The 21,470-nt window shown below is 39.5% G+C and overlaps 1 protein-coding gene across 1 annotated transcript in view; it reads left to right on the plus strand.

Moving 5' to 3' along the window:
- Nucleotides 1-21,265, plus strand: part of LOC141789548 (contactin-associated protein-like 4) — a 118,786-nt gene extending 97,521 nt beyond the window's left edge. The window contains exons 18-24 of the mRNA XM_074669013.1: nucleotides 4,942-5,181; nucleotides 6,491-6,715; nucleotides 8,273-8,406; nucleotides 12,169-12,256; nucleotides 17,650-17,865; nucleotides 18,243-18,314; nucleotides 19,560-21,265. Coding sequence (XP_074525114.1) covers nucleotides 4,942-5,181; nucleotides 6,491-6,715; nucleotides 8,273-8,406; nucleotides 12,169-12,256; nucleotides 17,650-17,865; nucleotides 18,243-18,314; nucleotides 19,560-19,756 — 1,172 coding nt within the window. The 3' untranslated portion in view covers nucleotides 19,757-21,265. The remainder of the gene's footprint in view (nucleotides 1-4,941; nucleotides 5,182-6,490; nucleotides 6,716-8,272; nucleotides 8,407-12,168; nucleotides 12,257-17,649; nucleotides 17,866-18,242; nucleotides 18,315-19,559) is intronic.
- The last annotated feature ends 205 nt before the right edge of the window (nucleotides 21,266-21,470 follow it).

Below are 21,470 nucleotides of genomic sequence, written 5' to 3' on the forward strand. Positions count from 1 at the left end.
GTTCACTGCATCATAGCAGGTTGAGAAGAGATCTGTCTTTATTCTCTATGGCACAACAAAACTTTTTTTCACAGTTTGAAATGTAGCAGTTTCCTTACAGCCTACTTTTTCTCCCTCTAGCAGCAGCAGATGACAGTTCAGGAATTGAAAGTTCTGCTCAAGGTTTCAACCTGTTGATGTTCTTGGTCGCTGTTGCCAAGTGTTTGCTCAGAGTGGATATAGTCTTTGTCTTGAGCAGCCTTAAGAGCTCTTTTCAAACTCTTTTTGCTGGATGGACATTGGTTAAGTGGTGAAGTGGGTTCTCTCAGTCGGAAGATGGGGGTTCAAACCATAGACTGTAAAAAAAAAATGGACATCATCTTGCTCGGCTCAAAGTGAGGTTGCCACAAAAACTGCTCCCCCTGGTGGCTGACTCCAGCACAGATCAAGAATGTGTCTTTCCCAGCCATTCCAGCTGGGCTGTGGTAAAAAGAAAAAGAACATTCTTAACAAAGTCATAACCAATTGCTGTGGTGGTTTGAAGATATCATTTGGCCGCATTATATTCAAGTCCTCTTATTTCTGTAAAGTTTTGTTGAAACTCGGTTAAAAACAAGACTTTCCATCATGTCTAACAATGATTGGCAGCCGCGTTCTTGTGTATTATTTTCGGGGATTGTAAAATATGTCAATGAAGAAATTAGACTCTCACAAGAAAAATAAATATCTATATGTCTGTCACCTGGCTCCTCTCTGATTCTCTCCAAGTCCCTCATAGCCCCTACTGCGCAGACTCTGGCTGTCAATAACGGCGCCTGTGATGGGGGTATTTTGGCTCCAAAACCGTACAATGGTAAACAGCGGACCCAAGCTGTCCATTCTATATACAGTCTATGTTTGAAACCCAGATACTGCATCCACATGTTGAAGCATCCTTTGGCAAGACACTTAACGCCTAACCGCCATCAAAGTGTAAACTGGATTGTTCAATAGTGATGGTGCTTTACATAGTAGCTTTTGCCATCAGTGTATACATATTAAATGTGTCGAGTAATGTGAGACTGCTTTCACTGGTCTGGGGACAGGCATCATGTAAACACAATTCATTTACTGAAACTAAAAAGAGATGAAATATTACACTTTTCATCGTTTTTTTGTTTTTTGTTTTTTTTCAAATCTCAGTGTTTTTCTAAAAATCATCTTCCTACAGCAGGATTTTTGGTTTACTTTACTCAAATTGTGAGAAATAGGGGATTTACTAAAACGCTACATTGAAGACAAACAGTGTGGCTAACTGATGTGATTTGAACAACAATCTGTGGAACACACGAATAAACTAATGGGTTCTTTCTTCAATTCAACCAATAAGATTAATCTGTTCAGTCAGTTCTTGTCAGTTTAGACTCATTCATGGGGTTTATTAATGATGAGAAGAAAACTGAATGCCAGCTGTTTCCTTAAAAGTCCAGGTAGCCTTCAAACTTCACTTCTGATTATGTAATAGTTGGGTCCTTCTGTAAACTTTGAAAAAGTTTTGTACTTTTTCTTCTTAACTCCATCAGTTTAAACTCCCCTATCTCCATCTTTCATGAGTCCGTTAAACCTCCCAGCTTATCTGCAGAACTATGTTTGAGGGAATCAAATCCAATCTTGTATTTTGAGGCTTTATCTTTCTGCAAATATTATGGACATTTGTTCATTTGTAAACAAACTTTTTTGAAGAGAAAATCAGCCAACAAATATGGGATGAGATTGGGGAGATGCAGAAAATTGAGGTGAGCTGCGTCTGGTCGGCTGTGTTAAACTAATAATCCCTCCTGAAGAGCCCAAAAGAAATGACCGTGACTCCCTCTCTGTTTATTTGCTGCACTGTGTTGTGTTTACCGGCGATGCAGAGGGATTCATATATATTTGAATGTAAATGTGATGGGATAATGAAATAGACTGCTGTGGGAGAGGCTGTTTGTGTTTGACAAAGACTTGATTTACAGCAAAGTGATATGCATTTTAGACTCTCTGTGTTTTTGTTTGGGGAGTTTTATTGTGAATCCATAATGTTAGCAGCCGTTCCTGTATGAAATCATAACTCATGAGACTGCTAGGACACTTATATCGCCATGAGTAACACTTCCCATTTGTAATATATAAAATTAGCCTGTATAACTTAATAAGAGAGGGCATTCTATGGTCTGAATTAATAAGCCATAATATTGCCTTGGGTGAATATATCTGACTACCTTGTGGTTTTACTTTGTTCGTTGCCTTTGGGAGGAACTCTGTGACACACATACTTATACAAGCTGTAGTTAAAAGGATATTAATGAATCAGCTGATATGTGGTTAAAAGGATTGTGAAGATTTTTTCAATAACTGAGAATCAGTGTTATTTGGTATTCTGAAGATGACAGCTATGACATGCATCATGTTGGCGTGCGTCTGTTTTTACAGATCAACCTGTATTTTCCTGCAGCTTAAGGAGCCTCAGTTGTTGAACTACTGTTAAGCAGAAGTTTCCTGTGCGTGCATTTCATTAAGCATAATGAAACTTTTCCTGATTGAGTCATCCAGAGAACTCTTAATTAAATTTCTCAGTCTGTGAGCCCGTAATGTGTTGTCGCTGGTTTATAACGCGTGCTGCAGGAGGAGACTGGAGCTTCACAGAGGTTGGGGATTTAGTGGTCTGAGAGGTTTCTGGCTGAACATTTGAAACTCCTCCAGATTCAAACTGTGAGAGTAACACTCTGCCAACTCCAGTCTGCAGAACAACTGTCACACATGGATGAAAAAAAAGACGCTGCCAGATTGGAACTGCCGAGGAAATCATACATCAACCATTCTCAACTTTGTAAACAAACACGAGGATGCTGCAATAAATAGTATGATGATAACTGTCAGGTAAAAAGAGGTAGAAATGGTTCCTCTGCCTGTTGGTGGAAAGTTTAGACAGCGACTCTGAGCCAATCAGAGGCCAGCACACTTGTACATCATTGGCAGTGTCTCAACGCACTGAAGAGCAGATGAAGTCTTATTTTTCTGCTCAACGTGAGGCTGTCAATCCTAATTTACAGCAGAGAGCACAAAAAGGAGTCTGACACTGTTGTTGCTAAAGTTCCTGTTTTCTGTCAAACATGGCTGCTTATCTGAACTAATTGGAGGGAAATGTTGATATTAGAGTCTCTGTTATGACGACTAAAATAGCTCATTGTTAGTCATACAGACTTGTGGTGGTGTTTTAGAGATAGCTTAAAGTGCTGATTCAAGTGATATGAAGAAAGTGAGTAATTTCATTATGGCCCCTCAGTTTCAGTCTTACTTGGGTTATTTTAGCTCATTCCAGGTGATTCTCTGATGGTTTCTTCAGGCCCCGTCTGTGTCTGCTTCACCCCTTAACTGATATTTGAAGATGACAACATGTGACGGTGACTCATCGGGGTGTGAAAACGAACTGCTTAGAAGTATGTTTAACCTTTATCTTGTCAACTCTACAGCTGTGAATTTCAAACACCAGCTATAATCCACCCTGATTAGCCAGACCATCTCTGCTTCTTTCTCTACGTCAGAAGATACACTACACTAAAACAGTCAGTTTATTAAGATGTGATCATGGCTGTAAGATTTGATATCAGCAAAAAAGATTTACAAATCCAGGCAGGCATGAAATTGTAGGCTGGAGTGTCTTTTGTTTCATAGATATAAATCTAGATCATTCTCATCTCCAGTATAATGCTGAAAACTATGTTGTCTTGTGTTTCGCCATAGTTTGGCTGTATGCTGGAGTGTGAACAGACGACATTCAACCAGGTAGTGTTTTAAAGTCCAAGTCTAAGTCAAGCCTATAGTCCATAGGTCTTGTGTCAGAGCTGAGTCCTTGTCAAATCGGAGTCCAAGCTGTCTGAGTATTAGCCTGGATCGAATCCTCACTATCTTAGTTCCAGTCTTATGTGGATTTAAAGAGGTCCACTGCCTCACTCTAAGCCGTTTACTGTGTGAACCTGGACCATTTATTTGGGATGTGTAGAAAACAAATTTATGACTGACTTTTCTGGATATTCACACTGGGTTGTGCATAAATATGCACCTGGCTTCATTAATGGGATATCATATTCATTGATTATGCTGCTGTAGGATCACTACAGTGTCTCAGAAATTGGTAACACACCCACTTTTAACCAGCATTTTAACCAACCAAACATTTCAGACTGTTATCATAGCATGCACCCGTGTAACAGTGACAGTCCAAGTAACTTTTGCAACCGCCTTACTTTTCTGGAAGCATTCTTAACAATGTCAAGATTGTTCCTTTTTACATACTGTACATCCATCTCCTGCAAAAGCTTTGAAAACAAAAATCATGATTAATTTCTTCTCTTCAGAGGACAAGGGTAGTAATTGTCTGAAAAGGTTGTTCAAGAGTGAGCCACATCAAAAGTCTTGAAAATCATGACTGTAGTACTCATACTTTGACACAACAACCAAGTGTCTGTTCACATGGCACCCAGCTAATAATGGTGCATTTTACTGTAAGTGTATATTGTATGGTTACACTTGACAAACATAGATGTACTGGTACACGTCTCTACTTTAAATGCCTTAAAAAAAAAAAAGTAACACCCCCCCCCCCCCCCCCCCCCCACACACACACACACACACACACACAGACACACACACACACACACACACAATAAATAAAAATAAATACATAAGAAATAAAAATAAAAACAAATAAATATAGAATAAGATAAATAAAAATAAAATAAATAAAATAAATTAGACGAATAAATAAATAAATAATATAAGATAAAATGAATAAAAACAGCAGCGCATTACAAGGAAAAAAAGTATGAGCATTTCGTAGGCGGTTCAACCTGATTTGACTACACGCAAGTCAATTTGGGAGACCTCTGTTGATGAAGAAAATATTTGAGCCAGTGTTAAAGTATCTTTATGTATTTTTTATGGCAGGAGGCACCGCCTCCAGACAGAAAGGCTTCCTTGGATGCATCCGCTCCCTGCAGCTCAACGGTGCCACTCTGGACCTGGAAGAGAGGGCAAAGATCACCCCGGGGGTTCGACCAGGCTGCCCGGGCCACTGCAGCAGCTACGGCTCTCTCTGCCAGAACCATGGTCGCTGTGTGGAGAGAGACAATGGCTTCTCCTGTGACTGCGGACCGTCAGCATTCACTGGATCCTTCTGTCACCAAGGTACAAATATTCAAATGGACACAGAGTGATAACGGCTGTTTAAGCTCTTTATGAACTTTTATGATAGTAAAGCGGGTATTGTTCAAGTTTTTGTTCCAATGGACATTGTAACACAGCCAGATTTCATCTTATGTGACAAATAATTTGACACATTGAGCAACAAAACCCAAGACTTCATCTAAGACATTCATGGAAAGAAAACCTCTCGCTAGTCTTCCAATTTTCTCATGCAGTCTTTATCTGTTTCTTTAGTTATTTCATTTTCTCCTGCATACGTTATGGTAGACTAAATTAGCACTGAATTCATTAAAGTTTTGCAAGGGAAGGGTGAGATATATGCAATGTAACTGAGACATCATGTATTAAACATGAAGAATACTGCAGAAGATACTGGTCTGAAGGATGTAACTTATGCTAGAACTCTATTTTGAATGGTCTGTGTGATACTTAATGAAACGACTCACCTTAATCTCACCTAGTTGGAGGCAGCTTTGTGTGAAATGTTGTATTTCTTTAATTATTTTTCCTGTAGTTACTGCCAGTGCACTTCTTTTGTTGATTTTATATTTATTTTTTTATTCAGCCTCAGTAGTAGTAATATCTCACCAGTGAACTTATGAAAAATGTCTCACATGGTGTCAATATAATATTACATCTTCTGATCAGTAAGGATGGAGTAAGAAGAGATGTTGAGGCAGGCTTTTACTCTCCCAACTAAGAGCTACAGTTGCCGATACCAAGTTCTTAAACGCTGAACCTTAAGTCCTTCTGTTCAATCTGTTTACTTGGACATGACTAACTTATCGCTTTACTTTTGTTCCTTTGTTTTGTTGGCTTGACATTTTTGAAATCTTTTTTTTCATCTTCTTTGAGACACAATAGTTAACATCAGTAATTTTCAAAATAGGATTACTTTAACCTTTTTTTTTTTAATCTCCCCACACTTTACTGATGACAAGCAGACATTTCTTCTGAAGGGGATTCTTCAGACTGAAGAGCTGAAGGACCCTGACTGTCTGTGTTGTTCACTGTCTGCACTCTTCAAACTTGTTTCTGTGTCTGTCATAATGAGTCCATGCTCTCGTGAAGGCAGAGCATTTTGATTGTCTTTAGGGATTCATGTCTGCTGTGTGCTGCATCAAAGGCTTGGTGAATGTAAAGTTATTAAAAGAAATTGTTCATCTGTTGGTGCCATTACTGGGAAATGTGCTGACCTGTCCTTCTTATAGCCAGAGAAAGAGGCTGACAGCTTCACACAGGAATCTCTGTGTTTATAACACCTTAGTATTTGTACTTTCATGACTTCCAGAGGTTTCAGCCAGCTTTACATCAACAACATCCATCATCTACAACCTCCAGGAGCCCTACGAACCCAGCAAAAACAGCAGCACCGTGCCTTCCTCCATCTACTCTGAAATGACGCTGAGAGGAGAAAACATCTCGCTGAGCCTCAGGACCAGTCAGAGTCCTGCCCTGCTGCTCTACATCAACTCTTTCTACAGAGAGTACCTGGCCCTGCTGATCAACAAACATGGTGAGGATCATGTGTTTCGAGTTCATCAGATGAAACATTTTGTAACCTCCTTTCTTCTCCTTCTGCCTCCTCTCCCCTCTGGATTCAGTCTGCCATCCGCCTCCTCCTTATCCACCCTCTGTTATCATCAGGTTCAAAGAAAACGCTCAATGCCGTTACTATAAAATGATAATTCTGTTTTCAGTGAGGATCTTTTCTTCTTGTTTTTCTGTTGTGATTATTTATTGTTCAAATTTTCATCACTTGCTTCTCTACAGAGCTTTGCGTTGTTCCAGTTGGCACAGAGCGATGCCAGAATTCCTGCATAGCATAATCCGATTTGCATTCATCCATTGCTGTAACTTCCTTGTGATGGCTAAAAACAGGCAACAGAAACCTTTTCGTGAAAATATTGTCCTGTATCCTTAAACCCACAGAGTGAATGTTCTTTTTTTATCCGCGTTATGAATAAAACTTTTACAAATTCAGCTGTTTGAAGACACTTTCAGCTCTTTTTAATGATGGAGAGAAAATCTGAGAGATGCCAGGTGTTGAATAGTTGATCGAGCTGTCATCAGGTGTGTGCACTCTTACTGAAGGATCTAATTTAATCCCTCAGAGAGGTTCATTTTTGATGCCTTAGAAAAAGGTTTTTCTCATGTTTCTCTCCTTTCATGCTGTAACAAGAGCCTCAGCTGCCGCACTCAGAAACTTTTCACTCTCTGACAGCCTGAAACACCTTTTGCCCTCTGTTATTATTATCAAGATGTGGTCTTATGATAGAAGAACCGCTCCCTATTAGTCCAACTCTGAAAGAAAGTAAGACTGAAACTGGGGGGCCATTGTGAGTTTGGATTATTACGTTTGGTTATTTCCTATCATTACTGCTAATCTGTTGAGTCTGCAGAGATCTAATAGCATTCAAATGATCTCAGCACCATGGAATTTATTAATAATAACACTGTATAAAGAATTTGAAATTAATTTTACACCAAAGAGTGTTAGGCAGAGAGATAACGCATTAATCCTTGCAGTACTAAACAGTTTGTAGCTTCTTTATTCAGCAGCAGATTTCTTGGAAAATCAGATATTTGATGAGAAATTTGTCCTTTGAAGGAGTGAATACATGTCTACACCAAGAAAAGCCTGTGGAAATGTTTGGCTTACATGGATTATATGCTTAATTAATTTTCAAAGACATTTTAATAGAGTGTTTTGTCATGTTGGTATCAGCAGAAGATTAAAAATTACACCGAATTATCTTGAATTTCATGGAACAAGCTCCTCTTTGCTGTTATAACAGTACTTTGGGTAAATGTACACTGTTTAGGTTTGTTGAGTTTACTGGAGCAACAGCTTGAAATGAATTGGTTTTTAAAGTACATCAGTAACATTCATTATAATCAGCTCTACCTTTATTAAGTACGTATAATTTCCTGCTTCAACTTAATAGATGTAGTGTAATGGATCATCAGCTTTAGGGGTTTAAACCTAAAAATAAGGCTACTTAAAAGACAATTAAATAATCTCTGTTTGTTTTGGTTTCACTGACTGAAATGCTGTTTTGTGTTTGCACAGATGAGCTGGAGCTGAGGTACAAGCTGCACAGCAGCAGAGATGTGGAGGTGCTTAGGAGCAGAGTCATGAACTTGGCCGATGGACATCTGCACTCAGTGGCCATCAGGAGACTGGCAGACACTATTTCTGTTCAGGTAAAAATGAGAAATGATAGAAACTGTGTTTCATTGATAATCAGACACAGGGAGGTGTTTCATTGTTTTGATACTTTCATTTCTTTTAACAAAGGAAAATCTTTTATGAACTCAGCTGTTTGAGATTGCTTTCAAAGAGGTCCCAGTTGACCCTTCCATACTATCACTGCACCCCTGACATTTACCGGCATTATCTCTGTTTGGTTAGCGTTGCAGAGGCAGTGTGGTCATGATATTAACACAGAATCTGGCTCCTCTTGCATCTCAGCCAAATGAGAGCATCATGAAATTCGGTATAAGAGACACCTTCAAACCCCTTTTTTGTCACCCAAAAAGTGAGCTGCGTACTGTAAACTACCATTGTGTCACCAGTGGCGGCTGCTGGTCAGTCAAGGAGGGAAGCTCATTTTTTTCCGGCCTACATCATAAATTTGTTTATTTATTTAAACGTCAATTCTACCCTCCGTTCCTTTTTTTTAGAAAATGATCTGTGACCATGTCGTACCAACCAGGTGTTTTTTCCAGGGATTTTACCAGTGTTCTCTCAACGCTCGTCGTTTTTAAGAAAGGTAACCTCATTGGGGATCAATAAAGCCTCCGGATCAGTCCAGATAAACTGAGAAGATGCTCCGGTGGAGGGTTATACTTCAAGATCGCTGACTGGCTAATTTCACTGTCTATCAAAAAGGGATTCAGCCTCAGACAGATCATCCAATCATCATGCAGAAGTCCAGCATCCAGGCCAGCCCACTGCCTCATAGACCCCCAGAGATGCTGAGTGTCCGATGGGCAGGACAAAGCCCAGCGTTTATCCAATGACCATCCAGTTTCCACATTGGAACAACCCACTCTACGCTTCCCTGCTGAAGTCAGAAGATGCTCAGTGTCCAACTGTGTTAAAGCGCTGAGACGCTGCGTGGATGAATGAGAAGGTCGAGCCAGTTACCTGTGATAGGTAGCTGATTCTGAACAAAAGATAAAGAAATTCTAGTTCATATTTTTTCAATGAAATGTACACACAGCGGTACAAATCACCACTTTTTGGGGACATTTTAGGGGAAGCTGAGCTTCCCTTGCAGTCTTAGAGCAATTGCCACTGTGTGTCACAGTATGTTACCCAAAAGGTGACACTTAAACAGCAACCAGCTGCTATTCCTCAGAACTTGCCGGATATATATTGAGGCAGAGCAGTCCAGTGGCACCACTTTTCTCTCTAGGATTTAATCATGCATTGAAAGAAAAAGGTGGCCCACTGTAAAGTGATTGAACCCTGTAGAGTGCTGGTTTGGTTGAAAATGTTTCTCTGTTTAATGTGAGTGAACATGGAAGGGTAGCTTGCATTATGGAAATAACAGCACAAGAAAGAGCTACACAGCTGCACAGATACTGCACATTGCTGAATGTTTTTACAGTTGAACCTTCCTGTCTCTGAGCAGTCTTTAGAGTTTCCCCAAAAGTATGTCTGATTCTTAAACATTAGAGTGACTTTTACTCCAGATTTAAAACTTTTTTTTCATGTTTTAGAGTGTGTGGCACATGTAATCTCCAACTGTGAGCTGCTAATGTCTTTGGAAAGTCTCTTTGGAAAACATTTGTTGTGATTTGCATAAAAATGTGTAAAATGAAGCCACAGCTGTCACTGCAAAAAATCTGATCAAGGCAAGTGACAGACAACTTTACAGCATTATTTCAGCTGCTGGTTGAGTTTATTTTGATACCTTGCAGGTCAGACCACCAGTGTCAGCAAGTCTTTTGAACATACAGGGGGAGAATCCCCATCCTGACATTCATGTCTATGCAGTGACATCATATAATGTTTCATGCTGGGATACAACCAAGAGGCTACAAAGTGAGTGCACAGGTGTGGCACAGATTTGAACAGACCTGAGAAAAAGAGAAAAATCTCCACATTAATCTGCACCCTGAAATGAAAAAATAGAAATAAGGTCATCCTGAGCTAGAAAGCAAGAAGACTGGCACCAATCCAGGCAGTTTGATTAATAGGTTTCTGCTTTGTTGTCAATTACTGTGGTCAAAATTATACTAATGTGCTCTATTAAAACATCGACCGCAGCGTGTGAAAAATTGACCTTCAGAGCCACAAAACACAGCAGCCTGCACTTTAAATAATTGATACGCCAGAGATCTTCAGCAAACAATAATCTTCATATTAGTGTATCATAACAGATAAAAAAGATTAAAATGAATCATTCCCCTCAGGTGTGCCAGTGTTTTGCTGAGGGCACCAACATTTTAGGAACTGCTCTGACTGCCAAAAAAGCTTTTGTAAACTGAAGAAGATAAAACTTCATAAATGCTGCAGCTCCTCTTTGTTTTTAAGCCACGTCCTCTGCCTCTGTTTTCTGTGGCTCCACTTTGCTCACAGTGTGATCAGAATTAGCAGATGTCGTATTGATAAATGATTCACTAAGGCCCAAATCTCTGTGTTTGCAAGCAATGCATCACGCCCTCTGTTTCATTACTAAGGGTGCCTCTTTCTGAGGCGTTTCACACCTCCAACCTGCTTCGCTTATACACTTCTCTGCTCATCTTCTGCGACCTACTGCACCTCCCAGGATAAGATCCCCCAAAATGGAAACCGCGAGACCTCGATGAATGCACTGTTAACCCCAAAGATCAAATTACTCAATTGGATTTAAATATAAAAACTTAAAATTTTGTTAACTTTTGTAACTGTTTAAGTAAGCACAATTTAAAATCATTAGTTTGTGCCTGCGTTTTGTAACCATGAGTGAGGAGGGGATTCAGTCGATATGAGACCCTGCAGCAGTGGCACAGGTTCTCTGTGCTCCATATTATACAGACTGTTTGCCTGTGCGCCACAGCATTGACCAGCTGTCTGTGCTCCTTGTGGCATCAATCAGCTGACCATGCTCTTTGTGATGTGGACTGACTGTGTCAAAAATTAAAACATCTTTTTATAGTTTCAAAATTGGCCTAAATAACATGATAGTCCAGTCATAATTCATTTATTAATATATTGACCATTAGGCACATGCTGCAAAAGTCAGTAGGTACAAGACCCCGTGCCATGGAGCACAGACCACCAGTCAGTGCTGTGGGGCTCAGACAACCTGTGCCCCTGAGGAACAATATTTCAATGAACAGCAGGGTCTCATATCTACTGCCTTCCATCCTCACTCATGGTTACCAAAGTTATGAAATTAGAGCTGATTTTTGTTGTGACGGCGTTTGTAACCATGAGTGAGGAAGGAACGCTGTGGATATGAGACCCCGCTGTACTTTAAAATGTTATTCAATTTAGTTTTTCAGATCTGCTTCAATTTTTTTTAGTATGTTTATTTAATTCACAAGGCAAATGTATTGATATCACATCTTTCAGTTTTGAGTGAGGTCAACTCATAATGTTTCACAGTGATTTGCAACATTTTTTAAACATTACTCAATATTTTAATTTGTAAGAAATTAGCATCAGGTTTATTTGATTAAAGACATTCAGTAGAATGATTTTTCATAATATTTGTAACTACTTAAGATGTTAAGATAAATTAACTTTTTTCATTACTTAGTTTTCTTAAGGTAACCGGTTTACAAGCATTTTTCAAGTAAACTTAACCTACCCAGCTTTACAGGTTGTGCAGATCAGAGGATTGAGGATTTTTTCAATGCTTCTTTGGTCTTGGCATCCTTGTATTGAATCCTGTCTCTGATGGTTTGCTGCTGATGTTTTTGCTGTTGAGCTTTAACTTTAAACAGAGGTGACATGACGTTATCTTTCAGATCGACCAGAATGCCAGAGAGGACTTCAACTTAACATCTGATGTGGAATTCAACAGCATCAAAACGCTCGTTCTGGGCAGAGTGCAAGGTAAGTGGAGCTCTCTGAGCGCAGACGCATGGCACTTAGACTCATTCATTTGAATAACAGCTTTGAGATGTTTGGCCCCATGTGACAAAACGCCACTCAGGAGCTCTTTGCTGGTTCTATTCATCAGGTTGGGAGGCATGAGGGGAAACTGTAGTCTGAACAGCTGTGAAGCTTTTACAAGACAGACAAGTTGACATTCATATTCAAACAGTCACAAACACAACACTTTATGTGGAGATGTAAAATACAAAACTTCAAATGAGAAAGATGATGCTGCTCTTAAGTTGCTGTTATGTGGCATTTTAGAGCCATATGGATGAATAAAGTGTTTTTGTAAATGGTATTGTTTTTTTTTCCCACAAATGTAGAAGTTCAGAAAATACAGTTTACAATGGTGAACTTTTATCTGTGTTATGGAAGCTGTGAGTAATACATTCTTTATGTCTGTCTAGCGGAGCGGGCCTCCAGACAGCTGTAATGGTAATAACTTTAGAAAAGGTCTTTCACTTTGTATGGTAATGAGGAGAGATTGAAAAGAACAAATTACTCGGAAGATTGGAGTCAGCACCCTGCGATTCAGCATAACAACCAATAAGTCTGAGCTGCTGTGGGTGGGGTCAGGCTAAACCAGGAAGTCAGACAGTACAGATCAGAACATTTTATTTTCACATCTCTTCAGTCGTCCTCTGTAGGACTAAGCTGTCCTTCTCAGCCTTCTGTGAAAGGGGGTAGACTTTGTACCAAAACTGTGATATCCATGCCATGACTGCAAATCACTCAATCAGTGATAACACTATGACCACCGACAGGTGAAGTGAGTATCAGTGATGATCTCCTTACAGTGGCACCTGTCAGCAGGTGGAATATGTTTGGTGGTAAGTAAACAGAAGTGGAAGCTGAAGTGTTGGTGTTGAAAGAGTGGGTGTAACCGCTGAAATACACCTGATATGTCTACAGTCCGTCTCTGTTCTGTCACAGCAATGGATCAGATAGGTTTCCATTCAAGACAATGTGTCAACTTACTAGATCCCTTTGGTAGCAGTCTGTTTACATGGCTAGTAGGGGTGGGAGAAAAAATCGTTATAGGATATATCAGGACTTTTTGTTTTACGGTATTAAAATTGAGATTCTTTGTCCAAAAATCCTTTTTTTTTTTCAAATGCTTAATTTCACTGTGTGTTTATAAACTGGATTGGAAAAAAGTTACCACTTTTCTCCAGCAGAGGGTGAAATGTTTCTCTCTGACTCAGGTGATGTGCATTTTATGGGAAAATATGGCTCCTGATATAGTCCGCAGACGTTATCATTGTCATTAAACTTTTTCACATGGTCTGGTGTTAAAAAAGCAAACTAAAAATTGCAAAATTGTAAGAAGAATCGCAATTTTAATCGAATCGGCACCCCAAAAATCGTAATAGAATCGAATCGCGTGAATAGCACACTGCAAAAAAAATGAAATCTTTTTAAGTGTTTTTGTCTTATTTTAAGTGAAAGTTGTCATATTGTACTCAATATGAGCCTCGTACACCTGACTAGTCCAGAAAGATGTCTTGTTTCAAGTTATTTAGAGACAAAATTGCGGTCCGTATTGCTTGTAGCAAGTAAAAAAGATCTGCCAATGGAATAAGAGAATTATGTTTCAAAACTTGCTTGAAACTAGAATAATATCTTAATACAAGTAACTTTTCTCTTGTTCCATTGGGAATTTTTTTTAGCTTCTTACAAGCAATTCAGACCTCATTTTTGTCTTTTGATAACTGGAAATAAGATATTTTTCTGGACTGCTTAGGTGAATGTGGCTCAGATTAAGTCTAAAAAGATATTTTCTGCTGAAAATTAAGACAAATCACTTGTACAGATTTCAGTTTTTTGCAGTGCATGTCTTCCAAGCCCTAGTAGCTGGTCTGTCATGTTGCAGGTAATATGCACACCTCCTATATTTGCCAGATGTGGAGCTGTGACACATAAATTCATTGTAGGGAAGATCGAACGGGACAGGGAGCCGTGACCAGAAACTACATAAAAACTCAAAGTGACTGTCAAAATAAATCAGACCATGTCAAAATAAGATTGCATTTATATTATATTTACTATTACTATACCAAACCTTAACCAAGTTCAGGCGGTTTCTAAGAACAAGAGATCTTAGATGGAACAACCTTCACTACTCCACACAGTGTGGCATTATAAAAAAGTAAAAACTTGTTCTGGGGATGATTTTTTTTTTCCGCATCTACCTGGTTGAATTTTGTGTAGGTGTGTGTAGTGTTGACCCAAGCCATGTTAGTATGTGACCCTGGCCTCTCTCTGTTGAGCCACAGGGCTGGAGCAGTCATATCAGTATCAGGGAGGCAGAAAGATGGTTGATATACTGTCACTCCCTGCCAGTGCTGTCATCCATCAGCCTAACTAATGGACCAGGAAAGACTGGAGGGACTGAGATGCCCACAGAGGGAAGGTGATAATGAAGTGAGAGTGTGAGGTAGATAGTGAGACACAGAGAGGTGGAGGTAAAGAGCTGCAGCTGGGTGGAGGTGGACAGTTATCATTAGGTCATGGATATGAGGCTAGTGCTGTCACGGCAGAGTTAGACAGCTGGCAGTGAAGAGACAGGGATTTGAAGTCAATCTTTCTGTTAACTGTTTTTTCTTTTTCCACTCAACATCAATATTTCAGTATTTTAGTTTTTGTTTTGAAAGCTTGAATCTATCAAGGGACAACTTTCTTGTTCATGAGTTAAAGACAAAGGTAGCGTGTTTAACTTAATACAGCAAGTAAACATGCACACACAACCTCAGTAAAGCCTTTTTCTTTATAACGATAACATCAGAGACGAACTCCCCCCAGAAAAGAAGTTGAAGTTTGTGACAAAGGAAAATATAATATTTTGATAATAATAAATAACCATTGCTTCGAACACAAAGTATTTTATTTATTGGATGACCAAAGGATTATTGGTAATAATCTCAATGCTTGGTAATCATAAATTGTTGAGTCAAACTATCCAACAGGAATGACTGCTGTTCACGCTGACATTTTTGGCCTCTGAAGTTTCTTATTGAGCACCTGCTGTTATTAACTGCAAAGTGAGTTTCTTAAGGAGGTATCAACAATTCTTTGTTCCCCAAACAAAATTTAACTTGTGAATATTTTGTCTGCAGTGTTCAAACAGATTGGAAAAGACTGTCACTGTCTCAAGGCAGGTTTTTAAATATAGCAGCAGTTTCTTGGAAAGCAGCTGGTCAGAATTCAAACATTCAACAGTCGAGTCCATTAAAGCATTTTAAAACTAATCCCCAATCTGTTCAGCTTTTTAGGATGCCTCTGTTTTCCGGAGGAGAACCCCTAAGGGTTAGATAAACCTTAATACATTTTCCTTTCAAACCCTATTGGACTAAAACCTGCACAGAGAAGAAGACTTTGATTGCCTACAAAGGTTACTGAGAAATCTGCTCAGCATATTTATGATTCAAAGAAAGAAACCTTTTATGTTTTAATGATCTGCCTTGCCTGCCTTCCTCTTTCAAATCCCTTAATTAAAACTATTTTAGCACTTTACATATAGAGAAGTCATTTAGCACATGGGCATAACACATAGATAAAATAAACAAAGCATTAAACTAAGAGACAGGGCAGCAGGGGGCAGCAGATAAAGGGAGAAAAGCAAAGGCCCCAGGACAGATCCCTGTGGTGCACCAAAAACACAACTCTGTGCTGCTGCACTTTATAATCTCCACACAGGATATGATGGTTTGTAGCTTCTGAGGCTGAGCTGAGGTTGAGGAGTACAAAAAAGCACCGTACAAAAACACTGCACTTCCTTGAGTGTCCACTTGAGGCAGGTTGCAAAAGTTACAGAAACCGCATACATCCGTATAGGAGCTCATTCCTCAATTACATCACATGTTGTTCAGTTGTGAACTTTTTCTTGTAACTCCTTGGTTTGGGAGTGACTCAGACTTTAAGTTCAGCATAATTAGCAGGGATGGTTGACTCAATTAACTGGTGAGCACACTGTAGCTGTTAGTGAGGAGGCTAGAGTCCTTCCTCAGCCTCTTTGTCTCGTGCTTGGTCTGGATTGAAAATTAGGATGAGTTCAGCATTTCTAATTTGGCAACCTCCAAGTGCTGATTTGTTTTACTTGGCAGTCCCACATCCCACAATATGAGTCAGTCTCCTCTCAACAATTCTAGCAAACAATCGGCCAAGACAAGAAATAACAAACAAAAGTGACAAAGTGCTCAGTACTACAAGAGGAACCCTCGTAAAAACAAGATGGAAATGAAAGGAAAGAAAATAAAAATATTGTTTGTCGGATGATAAAAACAGGATAAAAGGAAAATAAACATTCAGTTAATAAAATGAGGCTTGAAAAACGAGTCAAAGGTACATTATTTGGAAAAAATTGCTTTAATTTTAACTGCAACACAGGAGGTCTGTTAACAGACCTCCTGTGTTGTGGAACCAAAGAAAGTACCAATTCTTTTTCTTCCTTTAGACGAAACTACCAAAGAAAGTTTCACGTTATCTTTTCTGTGTTAAAAAAAATCCTCCCTCACAATAATTTAAAATTCCACTTGATAAGCTTTCAAACCTCTGTGTCTGTGGCTTAAACTGGGTTGTCTTTCCTCTTTAATGCTTGTACCTGAAACAGGAAGCACCCACAAACAGCCCTTGGCTTTTTTGTTTTCACACAATTGTTGGTCTGAACTCCCAAAGGGGAAGGGGGGTGCTGATCTCTTCAGCGGAAACATCACATTGACAGAAAGGGGTAAAAAAAATGTAAAGATGACTGAGGACACAGAAAATAAAACAATGTTTTCACAAAATCGTGTTATGATTTATTCCTGCAAACAGCAGGAGCAGGAACTAGTGGCAGCCTTTATGTACTATTTCAGCAAGACTAACAGCAGGAGCACATGCTGAAGTGCTATTGATGTTGATGCGGGATACCATCAGTCATGCCCCATCTTAGACAAACATGTTTTATTTGAAGTATTAAACCATAAAATGATCTTCCTTTAAACCCTCACTGAGTGTTTCAGCTGTCTCTGCAGTTAAGAAGACATTCATATTGCAGGAGTAATCATTCCTGTACCTTTAAAGCCTTGAACAGTCTCAGCTTTGACTTATAACATTTGCTTAGTATCATCTACCATCAGTTTTATGTAGCAAATGGCTGCGTAAAAATCTGTCCCAGAAGGATTTTATAACATCAAAGAGGGTATTAAGGAGATAGAGCCATAGACAGATACCACTTACCATCGTGACCACGGTCTCAACAAGATAATGTTTATCGCAGCCTTGCTTCAAGTCTGTAATTGGAACTTGCTGATAACAAATTTGTCTTCTCACTCAGTCTGTCTTTACTCTGTGTCTCTGTCTGTGTTCAGAGTCTGATGAGCTGGATTCAGAGCTGGCTGGGTTAGCCTCTCTCGGGTTCACCGGCTGTCTGTCAGGTGTTCACTTTAACTCCGTCAGTCCTCTAAAAGCTGCTCTGCTGCACCCTGACAGCCATGTTATTGTCACGGGACCACTGGTACAGTCGAGCTGTGGTTCCTCCTCTCCGGCTAATCCCTACACAGCTGAAACCACACACTCCTTAACAGGTACAGTGAGCTTGAAGCCTTACATCCAGTCCTGTTCTGTTCTTATCTATCCAAAGGTAACCACCCTACATTTGCATATGCTGTTATCCTGCTGTTTGTCTTTATAATTTCTCTTAACAGCTCATTAAACTCTTTATGAGCTCATTAACCATCCTCCTCAGTAAGCAGAGTGACAGCACAGTCGGATTACTCAGACAACCAAAGTGATGTCTGTGCTGAAACCTTTAACAACTCTTCAGTCTCATCTCCACCTCTGCTCCCTCTCACCCTGTCTCCCTCCTCTTTGTCACGACTAGTTTTTGTGCGTTCAACTTTGACTCCTTCCTGAATTCTATCTCTACTTCTCATTCTTCCTCTGTATTTCTCACTTTAAATAGACCAGCCTGGCTCAGTGGATCCGGGTCAACCTTTAGTCAACGCCATGAGGAGTGACTCAGCTCTAATCGGAGGTAATGTGATCCATTTAACAAGAGCAAAACAGATCATTAAAACATCCAAACACTAGGATATTGTCAATAGTGCAGGGCTGTAAATAGAGAGATGTGTTTGAGTTGCAGTTCCAGCAGCATGCAAGTCAGGACAGGAGCATTTGATCTTGCTGAGGGAGCAGGGAGGAGATGTAAAAGGCCTGCCTCTTAATGATGGGATTTTTTTGATATTTCAGAAAAATACACAAAAATGTCACAGACAAATGGATTAAAGACTTAAATTTCTATTTAAAACCCACTTCAATGCAGAGTTGAACTCCGGCAGGCAGCATTTTGTCTCTTCTGCGGCTACGTAACTGAGAGCTGCATGATGAAGTCTCAGAAAAGTTTCTGTGAAATGAAAACTCCTGCAAGGAGTTTTTAGCTGGGAATGAAACAGACTCAAATGAACAGAGGCCTCTCTACGAGAGAGGGCTGAAAAGTTCATAGTCTGACGAGGAAGGAGTTATGCCATGGTGATGAAACTTGGCGTGCATTAAATTCAACATTTTCTGACACTTCCAGCATGGTTTATTTTTTATGACAGACAATGTTTTCTTGGGTTGTTGCTGTGAGAGGACATCTGGACCTTGGGTCATCTTCAAGGCTCTTCTTACCCTTCTTGAATTCTGCTGCCCACTTTTTCACAGTTGATAAAGCTGAAGCATCATCCCCCTATGTAGCAACCATGACAGCTTGAATATCCTTGGGGGTTAACCCCTTTACCTGCAGATATTTTTTTAAAAAACACCACGATGCTGATCCTCAAACTCTACATCAGTGTCAGTTAATCTGAAAATAAATTATGCCATAAGTGTCAGGAAATGCTGAATATAATGCATGCCAAGCTTCATCACCACATCATAACTCCTTCCTAGTCAGGCTGCAAACTTTTCAGCCCTCCCTCGTATGAACTCCAAAAGAAAAACAGACCATTGGCAAAATACTGATATTTTTACATTGTAATTTTGAAATCTTATCTGCTGTGAGGAGAGAAGATGCCAGATGAGATGGTTTGCATCATGGTGAAGAAAACACCCCTCTTTTTTCCTTTTGTACAGAAAATAATCATGAGTGACACATTTCATACAAAGAGATTTTTTTTTAAGTATTACCTTTGCATGAAGAAAACAAGATCAGAGAGAGAAATAAGAGTTGCCGTTTTCTTGAAAAGAAGAAAAAATAAAAAGATTTTAATTTTGCTTGCATTTTTTGTTTTGTTTTAAGGGGTTATCGCTGTGGTGATTTTCATAAGTGCATCCGCACTGGCTCTGCTGGGCAGATTCATCTGCAGCAGGAAGGAGACGTACCGGAACCAAGAAGTGAAATCGTCACAGCCTGAGGACATCCATGAGTTACCCTTCAGCAGCCAGGCGGACTCTCAGCGCGCTCCTCGAGAAAACCAGAAGGAGTTTTTTATTTAGCAGGAAACCCCAAACTCCCACCTGCCTGACAGGACAGAACAAGGTGATCAATCTGAGGTTCAGGAGCTCAGTGGTTCGGCAGACACACAGTAACCCTTGGATATGAAGTCAAAAACTGTTTTCTTTCATTTCTGCTCCCGTTTCGAGGATGTAAATAATATATATTGTAAATGGTTATGTGTGTGCTTATAATAATGTTTACCTGCCATATCCAAATGTTTAAAGTACTTTATTAAAAGTCTACATCAGTGTTGATCAAACACAACTTTGTTGCAGTTAAACTAGACTTTTGGACTTCCTGTTCATTTATAAACAACACTTTTTTTAATAGGACAATAAACCTTCTGTGAAATTCCAGATGTCAGATCCATGAAATACGTTAAAGTATGGGAGTACTGGTTGAACTGAATGCAGGTTTGATTTATACCAGTCACACAAAGCACTTTCCCAGTACCAACTAAAATCGATCCCTAATCACTGAACCTCATTTCAACACCTGCTGTACAAATTCACCCAAAATAAAGTCGACAGAAAAACTTTCCTTCTACACTTTGTCTTTGAGTGAGGCAAAGCTTTTGTCACTCACTGTGCTTTTTGTCTGCACATCAGGAGGAATATAAAAGCTTTACAGTGAGGCCGAGATATTTTGAAAACTTTAATTCCTCCATGCGCCACCTGCGGAGAGCAGTTGTCACACAAATGTTCAAAGGCGCTTTCAGCAGTGAAGCTTTAAGCAGGATGCACGATAAAGGCTTGACAGTCACTTCCTTCAGACGTTTAATGTGTTTCTGCTGAAGCACTACTCTGTGTTTGCCTTACAAGTCGACTTGAAGACAATCAGAACCAGGAATGAAAGAAATGTGGGGGAGCTGACAACAAGGAGAAATGATGATAAAAAAACAGCAAACCATATATTGATATTGGATATAAATATTTCACTGTCTCTTTAGACTTTTGCATTTTTCAGCACTAAAATATGTTTTTCCACTTTCCTCACTCCAGTGTCATGATCAATGATGTTACCTCCTTATTGCTGAAGTTTAGGTATTTGTTTTGTATTTCTCTCATACTCCTGCTTTGACAACATGATTTTATGGTTTTCCAAAACATTCTGCAGCATTTTCATATAAACAAATGTCTCTTTTGATCCTCTTTAGCACAGAATAACACCACACACTCATTATACAGTTGATGGAAGCATTTACATTTGCACTTCTAAACACCTGCTGCCTGGCAGCTCTTTCTCTGAAAATCCCTGTGGTGCGAATAAAGCAGTGCATGTAATATTTCCTGGGTAGTTAACAGGAGCAATGATTGCCACCGTGCATGATAATGAAGAGAGAGAAACAAAGACAGACTGAGAATTTCTGAGAAAGAAGACGCTGCAACTTGGGAGACTTATGATTGACAGGAGATGTAGAGCAAACTCACCAGAGCAATGACTGCTTAGTGCAGATGATGCCTGCATGTCTACATGACAATTATTACAAATAAGGTGTAAATAAAGATAATACTGTTCTGGTTTATACCTGTCCAGCAAGCTTACATATCAACACACTGTATCTCTGGGTTTGACAACTTTATAAAAAGAGTGAGCAGGATTTTTTTTTATATGTCAGTAAACTTAACATTTAAACTTGGCTCCTCCTCCTTGGCTCAGTGCCAGCAGCAGTGCACACCCACTGCTTCCAACCGTGACTACATGAACACACTC

The sequence above is a fragment of the Halichoeres trimaculatus genome, unplaced genomic scaffold (genome assembly GCF_033239565.1).
Source record: "Halichoeres trimaculatus isolate MK-OKI-2021-1 unplaced genomic scaffold, fHalTri1.1 fHalTri1_scaffold_4, whole genome shotgun sequence".
NCBI classification, from domain to species: Eukaryota; Metazoa; Chordata; class Actinopteri; order Labriformes; family Labridae; genus Halichoeres; species Halichoeres trimaculatus.